The 16,759-nt window shown below is 40.2% G+C and overlaps 3 protein-coding genes across 4 annotated transcripts; 2 read left to right on the plus strand and 1 right to left on the minus strand.

The window, feature by feature from the left end:
• Positions 1–380: 380 nt before the first annotated feature.
• Positions 381–2,962, minus strand: h3f3d (H3 histone, family 3D). Its single transcript, XM_032573613.1, has 4 exons — positions 2,821–2,962; positions 1,956–2,093; positions 805–958; positions 381–730 (listed from the first exon to the last, which is right to left on the minus strand). The coding sequence occupies exons 2-4, from the start codon at positions 2,081–2,083 to the stop codon at positions 602–604; spliced, it is 411 nt and encodes a 136-aa protein (XP_032429504.1). The 5' UTR covers positions 2,084–2,093; positions 2,821–2,962; the 3' UTR covers positions 381–601.
• Positions 2,963–3,749: 787 nt separating this feature from the next.
• Positions 3,750–8,322, plus strand: c10h8orf33 (chromosome 10 C8orf33 homolog). Its single transcript, XM_032573609.1, has 5 exons — positions 3,750–4,000; positions 4,459–4,883; positions 6,128–6,218; positions 7,435–7,581; positions 7,657–8,322. The coding sequence occupies exons 1-5, from the start codon at positions 3,973–3,975 to the stop codon at positions 7,863–7,865; spliced, it is 900 nt and encodes a 299-aa protein (XP_032429500.1). The 5' UTR covers positions 3,750–3,972; the 3' UTR covers positions 7,866–8,322.
• Positions 8,323–8,960: 638 nt separating this feature from the next.
• Positions 8,961–15,966, plus strand: anks3 (ankyrin repeat and sterile alpha motif domain containing 3). Of its 2 annotated transcripts, XM_032573603.1 has the most exons (16): positions 8,961–9,093; positions 9,286–9,460; positions 10,059–10,257; positions 10,661–10,782; positions 10,856–10,937; positions 11,014–11,131; positions 11,654–11,803; positions 12,723–12,839; positions 12,910–13,025; positions 13,094–13,255; positions 13,325–13,449; positions 13,831–13,972; positions 14,701–14,938; positions 15,019–15,084; positions 15,153–15,248; positions 15,593–15,966. In XM_032573603.1, the coding sequence occupies exons 2-15, from the start codon at positions 9,294–9,296 to the stop codon at positions 15,233–15,235; spliced, it is 1,887 nt and encodes a 628-aa protein (XP_032429494.1). In that variant the 5' UTR covers positions 8,961–9,093; positions 9,286–9,293; the 3' UTR covers positions 15,236–15,248; positions 15,593–15,966. The 2 variants fall into 2 exon arrangements, with proteins under 2 accessions (XP_032429494.1, XP_032429495.1); XM_032573604.1 differs by lacking the exon at positions 8,961–9,093 and having other exon boundaries at positions 9,358–9,460; positions 10,046–10,257.
• The last annotated feature ends 793 nt before the right edge of the window (positions 15,967–16,759 follow it).

The following is a 16,759-nucleotide window of genomic DNA, read 5'->3' on the forward strand; positions in this document are numbered from 1 at the left end:
AATTTTATATCTAAAATTTGTACTAAAACTCAACTTTGTGGCAAAAAAAATTAGCCTTTAATAAACTTGGTTAAATATAGCAAACATTTTGAAAGAAATCCAGTTCTTATGACTGAATAAAATTTGTACGAGTTCAAAAGAATTTGCAAAATCTTTCTAAAGTTTTTCATCTATGATGAATAAAATCCTTTCCTACAAAAACAACTAAATTTGACATGATTTTATTTTCTTGTCCCTCCAGATCCATTAGACTAATTCATGAAATGTCAGTCAACTGTTATCAGAACCGTCTCTGTTGTGAAATTTACACATTTCATGATTTAATATAAATATGATAAACTTCAGCTAAAAATGGACTGGAAATAAAAATGCGGTCAAAGTGAGGTAGCAGAAAGTTTATTTACAGCACAAGAAAATCCCATCGCATGCAGACAGGATAGCAAAGGTTCAGACTAACACGTTAGCAAACATTGAGTGTTGAACAGACGTCGGTGGAGTACAAAAACACGCCTCAAACTACAAATAAAAACCACACATGCTGTTAAATTTAAATTTACAAAACGTCGCCCCCCCGCCCAGTAAAAAGGTTCGACCGGCTCGTCTACGCGCGCTCGCCTCTGATTCGCCGGGCCAGCTGGATGTCTTTGGGCATGATGGTGACTCTCTTGGCGTGGATGGCGCACAGGTTGGTGTCTTCAAACAGGCCGACCAGGTAAGCCTCGCTGGCCTCCTGCGGAGGGAAACGGGCCGTTCAGCAACAAACAAACCCCGATTTATTAACGAGACAAGAATAAAATATCCGACCTGCAGTGCTCCGATAGCGGCGCTCTGGAAACGCAGGTCAGTCTTGAAGTCCTGAGCGATTTCCCTGACGAGGCGTTGGAACGGCAGCTTCCTGATGAGAAGCTCAGTGGACTTCTGGTACCGACGGATCTCACGCAGAGCAACGGTACCGGGCCTGGAAACACACACTTCCTGAATGAAAACCTTCAAATCAAACGCAATATTTAAAGTTTGGATATGATAAACCCGGCTACACATAGTGAACAGTATGCCATTATGTAAATAATGATAAATTTTACCCTAAAAGTATTACTTCTGTGAAACAGGAAGTAAAATCTTCTATGTCAATACAATAAAGTGATCTATCAGTACTCCTGTATTTGAAACACTGCAGGATGAACGATTGTTAAAAAAATAAATAATTTGGTAAACTGATTATATATTGAAAAAAATGGATTAGGAGCTCATGAAGCTGTTCAGCAAAAATAATTTTATAGTTGTTAGGCATATCTTTAATCCAAAAACATTTTGATTTAATATGAAAAACAGCATCAATAAAATAAACATACAGAAATTAAAAAGTTTGTTTCATTCTTTAAGCTTAGTGAATTTAATAACCAAACCTAAACTTACAGTAAAGGTGGATGCAAATTAATCATTTCAAATTTATCAAACATCTGATCGACGGCAAAAACACAAGTTTTTTATACAATTTGAGATAAATCCAGACACTGACAGGTTACTTTCATGTGTGGGTTTTATCTTGAAGACTTTATTTAAAAAAGGGAATCAAATAAACTGATCGGTGCATCGCAGCAGCAGTTATATGCATAATTACAAAGGTGTAATTCAGAAAGTCAAAAAATTTTCAGAGAAGTTTTGATTGTATTTTCTAGAAAATTTCCTATATGAACTTAAACATATAAATGTCAACTTCCCATAAAAAACTTAAGATTAATCTCAAAATAAAAATCCTCTCTAGAAAAATTTGACTTTACAATTCAGAAGTTTTTTCCCCCCAGCAAATATTCAACTTTTCAAACTCATGAATTTCCTAGAGTTTGAGGCAAAAATAGACTCCTTCCGTCCATCTCCAATGACCCTAACGCGCCGCCGTACGTTACAGCCAATAGCATTTATCTGTATTCCAGTGCGGGACAAAGCGAGTGTACCTGTATCTGTGCGGTTTCTTGACACCGCCGGTAGAGGGCGCACTCTTCCTGGCTGCTTTGGTCGCCAGCTGCTTTCTGGGAGCTTTTCCTCCGGTGGATTTACGAGCGGTCTGCTTGGTACGAGCCATTTCTTACAAACTACACGTCAGAAATGTGGGAGAGAAGAAGACAAATGTTGATAAAACTTTACTTTAATTATCCTTATGTACAAATCGTCCGAATAAAACTCAAGATAGGCGACATTAATGACACATTACGGTTGACCTCAGAGGGGAGGTGATAACATCTGGTCGCATACATTGGGGGGAAGGAGCTCTAGAATATAAACAATAAACGCTACTGAAGTAGTAATGTCTACAAGAAGCGGGAAAAATGGCGCCTAGTGTTTAAAAGACCACATTATGTGTATTCAGAGTTAAAGCCTCCTCAGTGGAGCCACCATTAAGCTACAGAGGACACACACGTTTCTTTGCTCGCCTACAGTCCAGTTTAGAAGCTGGCAAAGACGGTTATAAAATGGCGCCAGCTTGCTACCAAAGAAGCTAGTAAGATATATGTAATATATAAACACCGATATAGATATATATAAACACCGCCAACACCAAAAACACTTAAGTATGGTATATCATTGAAAATTACAAATTCATATTTATAGAGTATTACACCACGTAGCGTGATTTAACAGGATTTTACTGGCACCACAATAGAGTTAACTGAGCATGGCGCGCGTTGGTTTATTGTTAACGGTTTCAACGTTTATCAACTGGCCGGAAGCCGCATTAAAGGTAACTTACATCACACAATCGATTAATGTTGATATTAAAAAGTGAAAAAACTAAAAAGAAAGGTAATTTAAAGGACTTACCGTTCTGGTTTGTTCTCACGTCGCTGTTGAAGTTCTTGCTCTCACGTCGTCCGTCTTCAATGCTGGTGGGGGCGGCGAGACGCGGATTTTATAAGCTAACAGGAGCCAACGTCTAAGCCCCGCCCTTTGTTCAACGCGATTGGTCGAAACTGCCCTGATGACGAAACGTGACCAATAAAGGAGCCAATGAGGATCCTCGTCTACTCCCATGAAACACAGAAGGTATGAATGGAGTCTTTCAAGCATCCGAAGAGGGATTTTTGATCAATTCAGGCAAATAAAACTATTTCCACTGCTATCTGTTGTTCGTACTTCATTCACAGGATTACGTTTTCTTTCGAGGGCTATATTGTTTTATTGCATAAAACTGGTTTATTGCATAAAACAATAAAGATTTCTTACAAACAATATTCCATTTTTATAACTGAAACATTAAATGTTTCTTAACAGGAAAAGTTAAAAAGCAGTATTTGTGTTCAGTCAGACTCTGTTTTTTGTGAAAGTGGTTGTAAAGATCAACAGGAGACGGAATGTTAACTCTAAACTCCGGACAGATCTTCCTCTGAATCCTTTGTGGTTGTTGAAACAGGAGGGAAATGGATGGAGAGTAGCCCGCCACTTTTTCAAATCCCCTCACTGTCACTGTCTTATCCGCACGGAGACGACTCCTTCCGCGTGTTTTTATCTTAAAAAACCCCAACATAATGTTGAACATTTGCATAGATTAATCTAATGAAGCTATATCTTTGATCGGAACAGGACGATCATGTGAAATGTCACACAAAAACAGTTACTGAGGGACTTTTTTACTTTTCTAAATATGATTTTACTCCGTTGGTACAAAAATAACAGTTAAAGAGCATTGTGTGTTATTTTAACACAGATTAAAATAAGTAGATGGCGTGAAAACTGGAAACGGAACTACTTGACTTTCGGGAAAGCGTGAAAGACGGGCATAATACAGAGTGACACTCGCAGTAAGTTTGTATGCAACATTTTTTAACATTTTGATGGGTTAATCAGTATAAATATCTGTATTAGAGTTTTAGTAAACACGTATTTCGCCGCTGGTGTTTGACACTCGTCGGTTTTGAGTGAAATAAAACAGAAAGATAATTTTAAGCTGAAAACCAGCGAGGTTTGGAGGAGAGCATGACCGAGGAAACGCTGCTGTTCTTAGGTACGCATCATTCTGCTTGATTTATTTATATCCACACGTGTTCATTTATTTCACTTTCTGTCACTTTATAAGCTCAAACTTGCATTTATTAATTTGGGATTTTACTTGACGAACTTAAATCACCGCATAATTGTGTAATAAAAGTGAAAAGATAACGATGCTTTTGTTGATTTTTATTTTACAAATAAAAATCTGAAAAGTTTAGAAGCATTTAGTTGCTGCATTTCTGTCAAACGTGATGAGGAGCATCAATAAATATCAGTTTTTAACTCTTTAATTCAGGTCTGGGCTTTGACTAGGCCACTCTAACCCATGATTCTGCTCTGATCTAAACCATCCCAGTTTTAAGCTTGTTTAGTAGTGAGGATTGTGTATTCAGTGTTATGTTAAGTACTTGTTCTTTTCCACATGAAGCCAAAATCGTTTCAGCCATATCGTCCAACATTTTCCTTCGACAGATATTCGAGACTCGAAGATCTCCCCGGCATCTGAAGCTGAGACCAGTGGGTCGCTCTGGACCTCCAGCGATAATTCCTTCAGATTTAACTTCGCCACGGACAACGGCACAGCCGCGCCGCTGCCGCCGCAGGAGGAAGCGCCTGCAGCCGCATCACTGTCCTTCTCAGGGCAGAGCTCAGCTTTTGCTTTCAACTTTCAAATCCCTCCTGCAGAAGACATGGACACGACAGAGGCTGCAAAACCCGCCTCATTGCTAGGCAACCAACAGAAAGGGCCTTCTCGTCCACAGGGGGGCGCCACTGCATGTGACGTGTCAGATCAGACCCAAACAAAGAAGAAGAAGAAGAAATCTGGGAAGAAGAAGTCATCTGACTCTGAGACTCAGCAGAAACCGACAGAAGAGAATCAGAAAGAGGAAGAGCTGGTCAGAAGTTTACATACACCCCCACGAGATTATATCCACTATGAGTTCAGAAGTATCAAAGATTTGCCGTCGCTTCCACTGATATGAAAAAAATGCTGATAGCAACACAAAGAGCTGGACAATAAATCAATAGCAATACGTATCGCGATACATATTGCAGATTAATATCAATAGATAAAACAACTGATGGAATTCTGAATGTTCAATATACAGAATATTCCAGGTTGGTGGAATCAACTAACTCACTCTATGGTTGCCTAGCAACAAGCTGCTGAGCAACTGGAGCAGTTTCCCCACTTTGCCTCATATCTGCTAAAAAATAAAAAACAAAATGGAGGGAAAACCGGATAAAACGGGAAAATTTGGAAGTATTTCAGATATTTAAAGCAAAAATAATAATCAGTAATTTTTGCCATCCACTGATGTAAAACGCTGATATCATGAGTTTTTCATCCACATCGTTCAGCACTAATCTCGCCGTTAGTGGAGGTTTAACCAAGGCTGAAATAATTAATTGTGATGAATCAATTATTAAAATTATTGTAAACTACTTTAGTAATCAGTCGTTAACTGGAGTTTACAAACTAAAAAAAAAACAACATTTGCCTAAAAAACACATTCAGAGCAGCAATGAAGAATCCAAAACTGTACAATCAGGAAATGGGCAAATAAATATTGTCTGTAAATATACAGTATTTACACTGAACTCTTAAAGTGTCAGTTTTAGCCTCACCTGGTTCCGATAAAGTAAAAAAATCCCTTTAGATCTTCAGTTATTAATTTAAATAATAACCACCAGATCAGTCCAGCAGAACGAGACAAACGTTTTAGCTGCAGATGCATCATCAAGTGTTCACTAAAGGAATGCTCTTATTGTGTTTTAGGCAATAAAACGTTGATTTTATTATTTATATTTATTTGCATATTTTAATGCAAATTTTAATTATATAAAATGTTTGAATGAAAAATCTGCAGAATGTGGCCATTTTTAAAGTCTTCTTCATTATAATAACCGTCTAGTAAAATAATTCTTAGTTGCAGCTCTACTTTTAATAAAATTCTGTAAAATAATTCTAAACATCAGTAAAACAAACCCTCAGCAAACCGCTACCTCCACCATGCTCATTTATTGTGCATTGTTCTGAAAAACCTGAGATTTCTGTAGCATTTCTGACCAAAACGTGCAACAGGAACTGTGAGGAATGATCCTCATTTCTTCATGTCTAACTGTGTCTTTGTTTCAGAGCCCAGAAGAGCAGCTGAACAGGGAGCTGAACTGGTGCATCGAGCAGCTGGAGCTGGGAATAAAGTCCCAGAAGGGAACGCCAAAACAGAGTTAGTGTTATTATTTCACCTACACATCATGCAGAGTCACAGGGCGTCACGTTTTCACCCCAGAAAGGTTTTCACCTGTTCTAGATGCAAATTAATTTACTCCATTTACTCCTTTAGTGGCAAAGTCAGGTGGAACAGCAAAGAGATGTTATATTTTAAACAAGAAGACAAACAAAATGACTGCAGCTGTGATGTAGGCATGAGCTTAAAGAGAGATGAGAAGTGACAAAAACAGGAAACATGTTGCCCCAAATAAAAAGCTGCAAAACAACCGAAATGAGACAAAAAATGTCCCTGGAGAAACAGAATGACTGCAAAATAATAATAAACCTCCAACTGACACCAGAGGAAGCAGCAAAAATATTCAAAAAGAAACCAGTTTAAAACTGTGGGGAAGACGGATTAAACACCCGTTTTCTCAGTTTGCCTCATAGGGGGCGATAGAGTGCAGAGTTCTAAACCGTCCACAGAAGAAGAAAAGAATATATGTTGCAGCGCTTAATACCATGTTTGTGTAGCGCTTTAGCATCAGCTTCTGCTAAATACAATGTTAGTATATTGATTTAGCTCCTACTAAACACGATCTTGGTTTAGGGGTTTACCATTAGTTTACGCTAACTATCATGTTGGTGTAATACAGGAAATCCTTCCTGCCACAGGCCATCTCACTGTACAATAAAAGCTAAATCATTGTTCTGCACTAATCAGTCCGATTTTGCACAACTGCACTGTGGCACACTTGCTGTACATATATTTACATATACATATCTGCATTTTTTGAATCCTTGCAAGGACTGCTCTAAGTTGCTTTTCATATTAACAACATTTCATATTTTTACAATTTATAGCATTTTATATTTTATTTTATTTTTTTAATTATATCTACAACTACTACTCAGTGGTAGTTGTTATTGTGTCTTGTCTCTATGCTGTAACTGCGAAGTAATTTCCCTGCTGGGATGAATAAAGTACTTCTATTCTATTCTATATAATGTTTTAGCATTAGGTTCTATTAAATACCATGTTGGTATAGCATTTAGCATTAGTTTACGCTAAATACCATGTTAGCATTAGCACCTTAGAATTAGTTTCTGCTAAATATCATGTTGTTGTAGGACTTTAGCATTAGCAGAACTAATGTTCATGATTAGTGCTTTAGGTTTGCATCATCACATCATTAGTCATATTGAGTTTCTAGATGTTTTCTTCCCCGTAGAGGAGGAGGCCTCCCGCGCCCTGAAGACGCTGCGCAGCTCCAAAGCTCCTCTGGTCAAGAAGCGGCAGCTGATGAGAGCCTTGACTGGGGATTACAGGAAGAAGATGGAGGAGGAGAAGAACAAGCAGTTCCAGCTCATTCAGAGCGGTGAGTGAACCGTTTCAGTGAATGCTGTTTGTTTCTGAAGCCATTTTGATCAACGCGTTCCTCTGGTCTCGATAGAAACTGCATCGGCTCAGGTCAAAGTGGTGTCGGATTCCCCGAAGAAGTTCGTTTTCCACCGCAGAGCTGAGGCAAGTACCGGTCCAGGAGCCTCACAGGCCCAGCAGCAGCAGACCGAAACCGAACCGCGCGGCGCTGCGACTCAGGAAGAGACGCCGGCCTTCAGCTTCGTTCCATCCCAGGAGGAATTTCACTTCAATTTCTTCTGATGTTTCTGGGCTGAAAGAAAGATGGAGTTCCTCCATGAACTGAAATGAGCAACGCTTACTCAAAATACTCAAAAGAGAAGATTTGGTGTGGAAATTGTCCAAATCCAAAAGGCTTTCATTGGTCTGTTTGTTTACATCAATTTTAATTAAAATCAGATTTTCTTCACAATTTCAACATCGTGTCTTTAATTTTGTTGTATTTTTCGTACATTATTCTTTTATTTCGAGTACTGTATTATTACCACTTAGTTCTCGTATTATCCTGATTGTTTATGTATTATCGCAACTCTGTTCACTTGTAATCGCGACTTTCTTTTTGTATAATAGCTGCTCTGTTTATACAAATTGTGACTGTTTATATATAATTGCGACTGCTTTCCTGTTATTGCAACTATATTCTCTTGTAATTGGTAACGTCAAAAATATCATTTTTGGGGAATTAAATTTTGTTGTTTGATGGAAGCTTTTTTTAATATCAATTAAATAAAAATGCACAAAAAAGGATGAGACATGCAGAGGGGTGAAAAAGTATTCCAGGTTATATTATTTTTACTTCAGGGTTCAATATTTAGGCTGATATACAGAAATAAGATGCAAGAGATAACATTTAGTAGATTTTTATTTGTTTGACAAAATGTTGAAAAGTTGAATTACTAGTATATATAATAATAATAATAATACATCCAATTTTTATAGTTCTTTTTCGGACACTCAAAGACACTTCACAAGAGAAGAATAAAATATACTATACACACACACATATAATTTATTTGTATAACTTTCGTTTTATTTGTATTTTTTACCTCCCTAAAATGTGTTACTGTCCTGTCTACCCATCCATATGAGCATTTTCCCATGTGAACATTTTCCGGAGAGGCGCCACTGGCAGAATATATAAGATATCAGAGAGAAAAACAAGAAGTAATTTTCATTAGAAAAGTGGCTTAATTAAGTTTAATTACTTCATTTAAATTTCGACCACATTTTAAATGGGGCGTCTTTTTCAATTTATTCTAAGATCTTACCTTTTTAACCGCGTTCACACTCTAATTCAGAAGGTGGCGGTAATGCACACTCAAAGCTCTGAGTGCAATCCACGAAGAAGAAAAGAACCGGAAGGGGCGGTTTGTGTTTCTACACGAGCACAATTGAGTGTGGCAAAGAAAGGGAAAAGTTTTTTAAATTTGGAAAAGTTTGCTGTGTTGCTTAAAGAATTTTCTAGTTTGCTGTAAGTTTTAACCTTTGACCTTTAGACGCCGTTAAAGGCCTGACTCCGGTGTCTCCAGGTTACGAAGCTTTATCGGGCGGAGATAACGGTTTTCTCCGCTAAGCTAGCCTCGCTAATAATATTCGATTTCTGGCACCGGACCGGTTCTGAGTCCAGGGTTCTGTCGTTTCAAGCCGGTTTGTTTGGTTTCAGGAGGGGAAATGTCCGAGTTAAGTGACGAGGCCAGCGAGTCGGAGCAGCTGGGGGCCAGCCTCTCCCTCTGGCTGGGAGACTCCCTGCTGCGCCCGGAGGAGCTGGACGTCCCGCTGGACCTGCACACCGCCTGCTCCATCGGCCAGTACGACGTGGTGGCGGAGTGCATCAAAAAGTGAGCATCTGCACCAACTATCCCTTAAAACTATCTATCTACATTACACGAATTACTGAAATTATCACAAGAGGCAACAAGAGCTGGGTAGTAATTTACTTGTGTAACTTTTTTGAAAAAAATTTACTTTTAAGAGTATTTTTCCTACGCTGTACTTTTTACTTTTACTTGAGTAATTTTATTATGACCTATCGCTACTAGTAAAATTTCTAGATTCTCTACCTACTGAATGAAAAAAAGTGTTTTAATCAAAAATTCACCAGACACAGCGATATGAGAACAAAATCCAGAACAAAGTTGTGATAATATGATAAGTAATAACGATACGAGAACGAAGTCGCGATGATACGACAATAAAGTTGTAATGATAAAAGAACTGTTGAAATAATAAGAAAACAAAGTAGTATGACACAAAAGTTGTAATACTACCACAATAGTCGTAGTAATACAATATAATCGCAGTAGTGTAATATTACAAGAATAACTGAAAATACGACAAAAATCGAATCACGACCCTAAAAATCGAATAAACACCGAGATATTTTCATCTCTGTGACTCGTCGGCTTCCTCCTAGCTGAGTTCAGTGTCTGTGTTCAGGCGGGAGGTGGACCTGGACAGGAAGAACCTGGGCGGATGGACGCCGCTCATGTACGCCGCCTACATCGGCCATGACAACATCGCCAACCTGCTGCTGGAGGCCGGAGTGAACGTGAACGCCGCCACGCCGAAAGGCCTCACGCCTCTGATGCTAGCAGCTAGCTGCGGAAACGAAAGCATAGCCTACTTCCTGCTGCAGGTACAGCATCCGCCTGCTACAAATAATAATAATTAATCCAGATTATATTCAGTTTAATTTAATTTATTTGTTAGGGACAACGCACATTAATTAACTTTTTTAATGTTAATTTCCTTTTCACCCTATTTTCTTTCTTTTTTCTATTTCTTCCTTTTTTCCTTCCTCTACCTGTTTCTTTTCTTTTCTCTTTCCTTTTTCTGTATCTTAAAGCAGCTGGAGTCTTTAGTAAAGCGTCTTTACGATGGTTCTGATTAACTGTAAAGAATCGGTCCAGTGTCTGACGGTGGTTCTGATTGTACCGGTCCAGTGTCTGACGGTGGTTCTGATTGTACCGGTCCAGTGTCTGACGGTGGTTCTGATTGTACCGGTCCAGTGTGTGATGGTTTGTCGTCTCTTCCTGTAGCAGGGGGCGGAGCTGGAGCTGAGGGACGCCAGAGGCTGGACGGCTCTGCTTCACTGCACCAGCACCGGCCACCAGCAGATGGTCAAGTTCCTGCTGGACAACAACGCCGACGCCAACGTCAGGTCGGTGTTCAGAACCAGAACCGGAGCGGATCTGACCCAGATGTTTCTAAACCGTTTTCCCCTCGTCTGGCAGGGAACCAGGGTCAGAGTTCACTCCTCTGATGGAGGCCACTGCGTCTGGACACGAAATCATCGTTCAATACCTGCTGGATCACGTGAGTGGCCATGATAACGCCCCCTGCTGGTGGCTGAAGGGATTTAACTCTATAAACTTTTCTCCTTTTGCTTCAGAAAGTAAAAGTGGGCGATCGAAACGCCAAAGGAGAGACGGCGCGTGCCCTCGCCATGATGTACGGCTACACCAAGATCGTCGGCCTCATCGACTCTCGATCTCCAAGAATTAAACCAGGTTTCTGTTTATTTTTTAAAAACTAAAATCAGGGCTGGACAATACATCAATAACGACCTATTTCGCAATAGACACCTGATCAATATCAACAAATAATACGTTTGATAGAATATTCAGTTGAATCAACTAACTCTCTCATTCTCTGGTTGCCTAGCAACAACCTGCTGAGTTACTGGCAGGAACAGTTTCAAGTTTCCTCATAACTACTAAAATATAAAAAACGACGTAGAGAGAAAACTGATAGAACATGAAAAGTCACACCATCAGTTTGGTTGTATTTCAGATATTTAAAACAAAAAACTAATCAATAATTATCTGTATCAACTGATACAAAACACAAGTTTTTCAGCCATATCGTCCTGCTCTAATCATATAGTTATTGGAGGTTTTAACCAGGGTTGAAACGGTTAATCGATTATTAAGATAATCGTCAACTAACTGTTAACTGGAGCGTACAGACTGTTCAAAATTGGAAAAATAAAAACATAAAAGTCATTTTTCTGCTGTTTTTAAACTCGTCAGGACACTTTGGAGACCTGAGCTCCTCGGAGGACTCGGACGGCTCGCCGCCCAGGACTCGGTCCGGCCGCAGCCGGGTCAAAGGCGTCAGCATCCACGACGGGCCGCAGGCCATCGCCAAGTTCAGAGTGGGAGGGAAGAGCAAACCAAGCGGTGGGTCACGTTAAATATGGCCGAAGTATTCACACCCCTAACCTGAACTGATCACAGAAATTATACTGAAGTATTTGGTATAAAAAGCAACTCGCGTATTGAGTAACTGATCAAAACCTCAATTATTGAATATTTAAAAGCTACGTTATAAGATGAACCAAAATTAAAACAATGCATGTAAAAAATAACAGTTACAAAATAAACTCGGGCAAAAGAAACATTTTTTTTTCCAATTCAGTTTCTTTCAAAATAAAATTTATGAAACAAGAACTGCAGGCGTGTTTCTGTCTGGTTGATTTCTAGTTAAAACATGTTTGTTCTCCGATCAGTGAAGATAAAACAGAACAGACATGCAGAAACATTTGTTCTGTTCATATTAAATGCAAAATGTTTATTTTTTTCAGTTTTCATCTTAATTACTGTTCAGTCTGTTGTTCTTTCAGCAAATGGTCTTTACTACTAAAGTTAACAATTAATCGATTACTATATTAGCTCATAGTTATTGATCACAATTAATTGTTTTCAATTATTGGTTAATCAGATTAATCCTTTATTTCAATATCATTAATCATGATTGATCATTTCAAGAATCAATAAATCAGAATTAATCTTGTTTACCAAGATTCTTAATTAATCTGATTAATCTCAATTGGGTTTTTTTCAAAATCAATGAATCATGATTAATTGTTCAGTAATCGATAATTCAGATTAATTAGCTATTTGAATAATTATTGACCACCATCGTTTTCAATAATTGATTAATTGTGGTTAATTATTTATTTCAATATTTGATTGTTCTGATTAATCAAAATTAATTGTTTATTTAAAGATCGATTAATCGTGATTAATCGTTTCAGCCCTAATCTCTGAAGATGTGATTTCTGTTTGTTTTTTTACCGGATGTCCTCCCGTCCTCCAGAACCGCCCGCTGCGCTGCCCGGCTTCACGCCGTACGGCGAGCAGAGCGAGAGCATCTGCTACCGGGACGTGACGTCACCGATCAACGAGCTGGACGGTCAGAGCCACAGCAGCAGAGGTCAGAGGTCAGACCCAGGAGGTAAGCCGGTGTTTGATCGGTGTTGGTGAAGAGCTGGATGTCTCTGCAGACGACAGCCCGTTCTTTGAGAGCGACATGCCCACCATGAGGAGCAGCAGCAGCAGCAGCGACGGCCTGCCTCACGCGGTCGGACTCAGCTGGGAAGGATCCGTGGAGAGCAACGAGGTGAGTTCGCCTCGCCACCGCTTACTCTGACTTCCTGTTAGCTGCTGAAGCTCATGTTCCTCCACCAGGACTCGGATCAGAGCCGGAGGAGCAGCTCCCGCCGGACAAATAAGAGTCACTCCAAAGGAAAGACGCGGCACGCCAACAGTGACGTGGCTCTGTCCGGCGGGACGGGAAACGGCAGCAAACACGCACAGGGCGGGCCGCGGCCATCTTACTCCGGTCCGAAGGTCAGGCTGCTTCCGGGTTACGCTTCGATTTAGCGTTAGTTTGGTTTTTCACTTCCTGTTTCCCTGCAGGATCTGGCAGAGTTCCTGGAGCAAATCGGCTTCTCCAAATATCTCCCACTACTGGAAGAACAGGACATCGACCTGCGGATATTTCTCACGCTGACGGAGAACGATCTGAAGGAAATCGGGATTACGTGAGAATTTCTTTTGCATTTCTACTACGGAGAACTAGGGCCAGGCTAAGAGATTTTTAGTTTCTAGAATAAAGTCATAATACGAGAATAAAGTCGCGATACTATAAAAATAAATGTGTGATCATCTTTAGCTTTTTCAGCCAAAGCAATACAACAAAGTTGTAATACAAGAATAACATAGTAACTGACAGTCAAGATCACACGAGAATAAAGTTGTAATAATACAACAAACGACTTTATTCTGGTTATGCTGCATTTTATTCTGCTAATATTTTGACTTTATCTTGTAATAATAATTTTAGAAGTTCTTGGTGTGTCTGTCGTCCATTTAAACTCCAGTCTCTGCTTTGTGGCGGTTCTGAACGGCTCTGTGTTTTTCAGGCTGTTCGGTCCCAAACGGAAGATGACGTCGGCCATCGCGCGGTGGCACAGCAGCGCGCCGCCGCCCAGCGACGCCCTGGAGCAAGCATACGCCGACCAGCTGGAAGCAGAGATGCAGGAAATGGCCATCCAGCTCCACAAGGTGACCGAAGCGGATCAGAGCTTTACACACATTAAATCACTTCTGGGCCTCTAGAGACGCTTTTTAACCATTTGGGTTTATAACGCTGCACCAAGCAGAAGCTTCTATATTTGAATGTGTGAAAAGAAAATCCAGAATCAGTGTTGGCCACGGCTAACGAATCCTAAAACATTCAACAAACATCAGGTTTTGTCCCTGTATGTTTCTTGTTTTAATTAAGTCATTGGGAGGAAAGAGAGGAAATGGAACTGCTACGCAGTCTTCCTGCACTTCAAAATAAAAGCAGTAGTATAAAAGTAAATACTTGAATTCTTAAGTCAATAACAAAAAGTTAAATTCAGATGTTGAACTTCATTGAACTAAAAGTTTACAAAATAGGAAAGTAAATTAGTGCTTTAGGAACTATCCAGAAAAAAATATTTAGGGAAAGCTAATATCACTAAACATTTTCAAAATTAGCAAAAATGTTTATGTGCTGAATGAAAAATTAGCTTTGCTATTAGCAGAAGTTAGCCCACCACTACAGCCAAGTAAATTAGAGCTTTAGACTTGATCTGGAAATAGCACTAAACATTTTCAAAATTAGCAAAAATACCAAAGCACTAAATAAAACAAGCTCTGCTATTAGTGGAAGTTTGCTCACCCAGTCCAGAATAAATCCAGATTGAAGTTGTGTAGTTATAGTTCCCATAAAACGAGCTTCTTCTTGTCCACCTGAACGCCGGCAGCGATGTGAGGAAATCGAGAGCCTGGAGAGCCAGGTGTCTCAGGAGAAGGAGCTGCGGACGGTGATGGAGGGCTGCCTGATGGAGGACAAAAAGGCCTGGAAGAAGGTCCAGTCTGAGCTGGTGGAGAACCACCAGCTGGCTCAGGACATGAGCTCCACGCTGACCAAGGCCAGGGCCTGCCGGGCCGAGCTGCTGGCCTGCTTCACGCCCGACCGGAGCAGCGGTTCCGACCCGGCAGGTACAGCAGTTCTGATGTTAAATCTCACATTTATTTTTAGCAAAACTTAGTGACTCTTTATTTTTTTCTTGTACTTGTAGAGAGGCTGAGATGTTCCAATATGGCGGAGCTCATGAAGAAGCTGGAGTCCTTTCAGGACAAAATGGGTACACTGAGTTCAGTGCTTCAGATTAAAATGGTGAAGATTTAACTCTGACGTTTGATGTGATTACAGCAGGGACTGTGGAAACCCTGCAGCAGAGCCTGAGGCGGCTGAGCGCCCCGGAGAAGGTCTCAGACAGCTGGGATCGCCCCTAACCTGCTTCATAAGGTCAGAACCGCAGTCAGTCCACGCAGTCAGTCCACGCAGCTTTACAAAGACTCAAAGGGAAGTTATTATGCCAAATTCACACTTTGCACATTTTAGTACTTTCCTTTGGGTTTCCAAAAACAACCCAAGCGCTTAAAAAAACTGTTTTTTAAGTTTCAAGACATCGTCATTGCGTTCTGTGATTTGAGGCTACCGCTAATTAGCTGCTAGCTGTTGCTAGTCAGCTCCTAGCATTCCTGCGTCTCTTCTGGCTGGATGACGTATTATCTTCTTTTTTTTTTTGACGGATTATCGTTTTCATCTCAAATTAACTGAAACCAGCTTCTGTCCGCTGCTTTGTAAAGGTTTACTGTGAATATTTGACGGAGGGTGAGCCAACCACCCAGAACCGCCTGGAGGACAGTCACAGTCACAGCGCCGCAGCGAGTCGAGCAGCACCAGCTGCCTCTGATTGGCTACCTGTTGCCCGCCTCTGATTGGCTGAAGGACCTGCGCTTGCCCAGTTGAGGGCGGGAGCAACTCAGCTGCTGCAGGGAAAAGACAAGCAGGCAGGAAGAGGTCATGACCCTCACCGCCTGTGCTGGTGTGTTGCACTCAGCGTGCAAAGGCACAGAGAGGAAGAAAAGGAGGAAGAAATGATGGAAAATTAAATGTAATCTGTTTGTTCTAGTTTTAGTGAAAGTCCTGCTGATTTTGAATGAAATTATTTGTTTTCTTATACAGTGATCCCTCGTTTTTCTTGGCGTTGCGTTCCAAAAAGAACCCGTGATAAGCGAAACCCGCGAAGTAGGAACCTTTATTTTTTAACAATTATTATGCAATGAAATACTCCATAATACATTTAAAACAAAGAACAAAACCTTTTTTACAGGGCTAAGCATTTTTTAACAAATAAAAGTACTGTATAAACGTTTTTCTTTTTTTTACAAATAACTACTATACTGAAAAATAATAATTTTAATCACCAATACGAAGTGAAGGCTTCAAATTGCGGAGATCAGCACCGCCCCACCGCGACCCAGTCATTGGATTAGAACGGGGAAAAATGATTATGAAAAACAAAACAAAGTACAGTAGCACAAATAGTGACTGGTGTATTTCACTGCTCTTCTGACTGAGCCGCTGCATCCTGACTCCGCTCTGTAGGGTTTTTCTTCTAAAGCCCGCGGTGCAGGTGTGTTTTTTCGAGAGAAGAACATAGTTATCGGTAGCTGCTGTTGCTCTTTTTTCTTCTGGGCAAAAAGATTCTTATAAACCGACATGCCACCATCGATTATGTTAAATCTGGCAAGATGTTTTACATACGTGTACATATTATACCGCAACGTTGTTGACACACAGGTAGAGAAGAAGCAGAGACTGTTTAGCGAGACCGCAAAATAGCGAGGGTTCACTGTATCTGAAATCTGTTCCCAGTGGCGCCCTCTTGTGGTTAACATGAACTGTTTTCATGGCAAAAAGTAAATTTCACAAATTTTGAGATTAATCTCAGAAATAGTTTTTTTACTTGG

Source organism: Xiphophorus hellerii, chromosome 10 (genome assembly GCF_003331165.1).
Source record: "Xiphophorus hellerii strain 12219 chromosome 10, Xiphophorus_hellerii-4.1, whole genome shotgun sequence".
In the NCBI taxonomy this organism is placed as follows: Eukaryota; Metazoa; Chordata; class Actinopteri; order Cyprinodontiformes; family Poeciliidae; genus Xiphophorus; species Xiphophorus hellerii.

Bases quoted from the DNA above. Each gene is read 5' to 3' on its own strand.
- c10h8orf33 (XM_032573609.1), top strand. From the start codon at position 3,973: ATGACCGAGGAAACGCTGCTGTTCTTAG. The intron at 6,219-7,434 runs GTTAGTGTTATT...TCTTCCCCGTAG, and splicing joins GAAGGGAACGCCAAAACAGA to AGGAGGAGGCCTCCCGCGCC. The intron at 7,582-7,656 runs GTGAGTGAACCG...TGGTCTCGATAG, and splicing joins GTTCCAGCTCATTCAGAGCG to AAACTGCATCGGCTCAGGTC.
- anks3 (XM_032573603.1), top strand. From the start codon at position 9,294: ATGTCCGAGTTAAGTGACGAGGCCAGCGAGTCGGAGCAGCTGGGGGCC. The intron at 10,783-10,855 runs GTCGGTGTTCAG...CTCGTCTGGCAG, and splicing joins AACGCCGACGCCAACGTCAG to GGAACCAGGGTCAGAGTTCA. The intron at 13,450-13,830 runs GTGAGAATTTCT...TGTGTTTTTCAG, and splicing joins CTGAAGGAAATCGGGATTAC to GCTGTTCGGTCCCAAACGGA.
- h3f3d (XM_032573613.1), bottom strand. From the start codon at position 2,083: ATGGCTCGTACCAAGCAGACCGCTCGTAAATCCACCGGAGGAAAAGCT. The intron at 959-1,955 runs GTACACTCGCTT...GTGTGTTTCCAG, and splicing joins AAGAAACCGCACAGATACAG to GCCCGGTACCGTTGCTCTGC. The intron at 731-804 runs GTCGGATATTTT...TTCCCTCCGCAG, and splicing joins CCGCTATCGGAGCACTGCAG to GAGGCCAGCGAGGCTTACCT.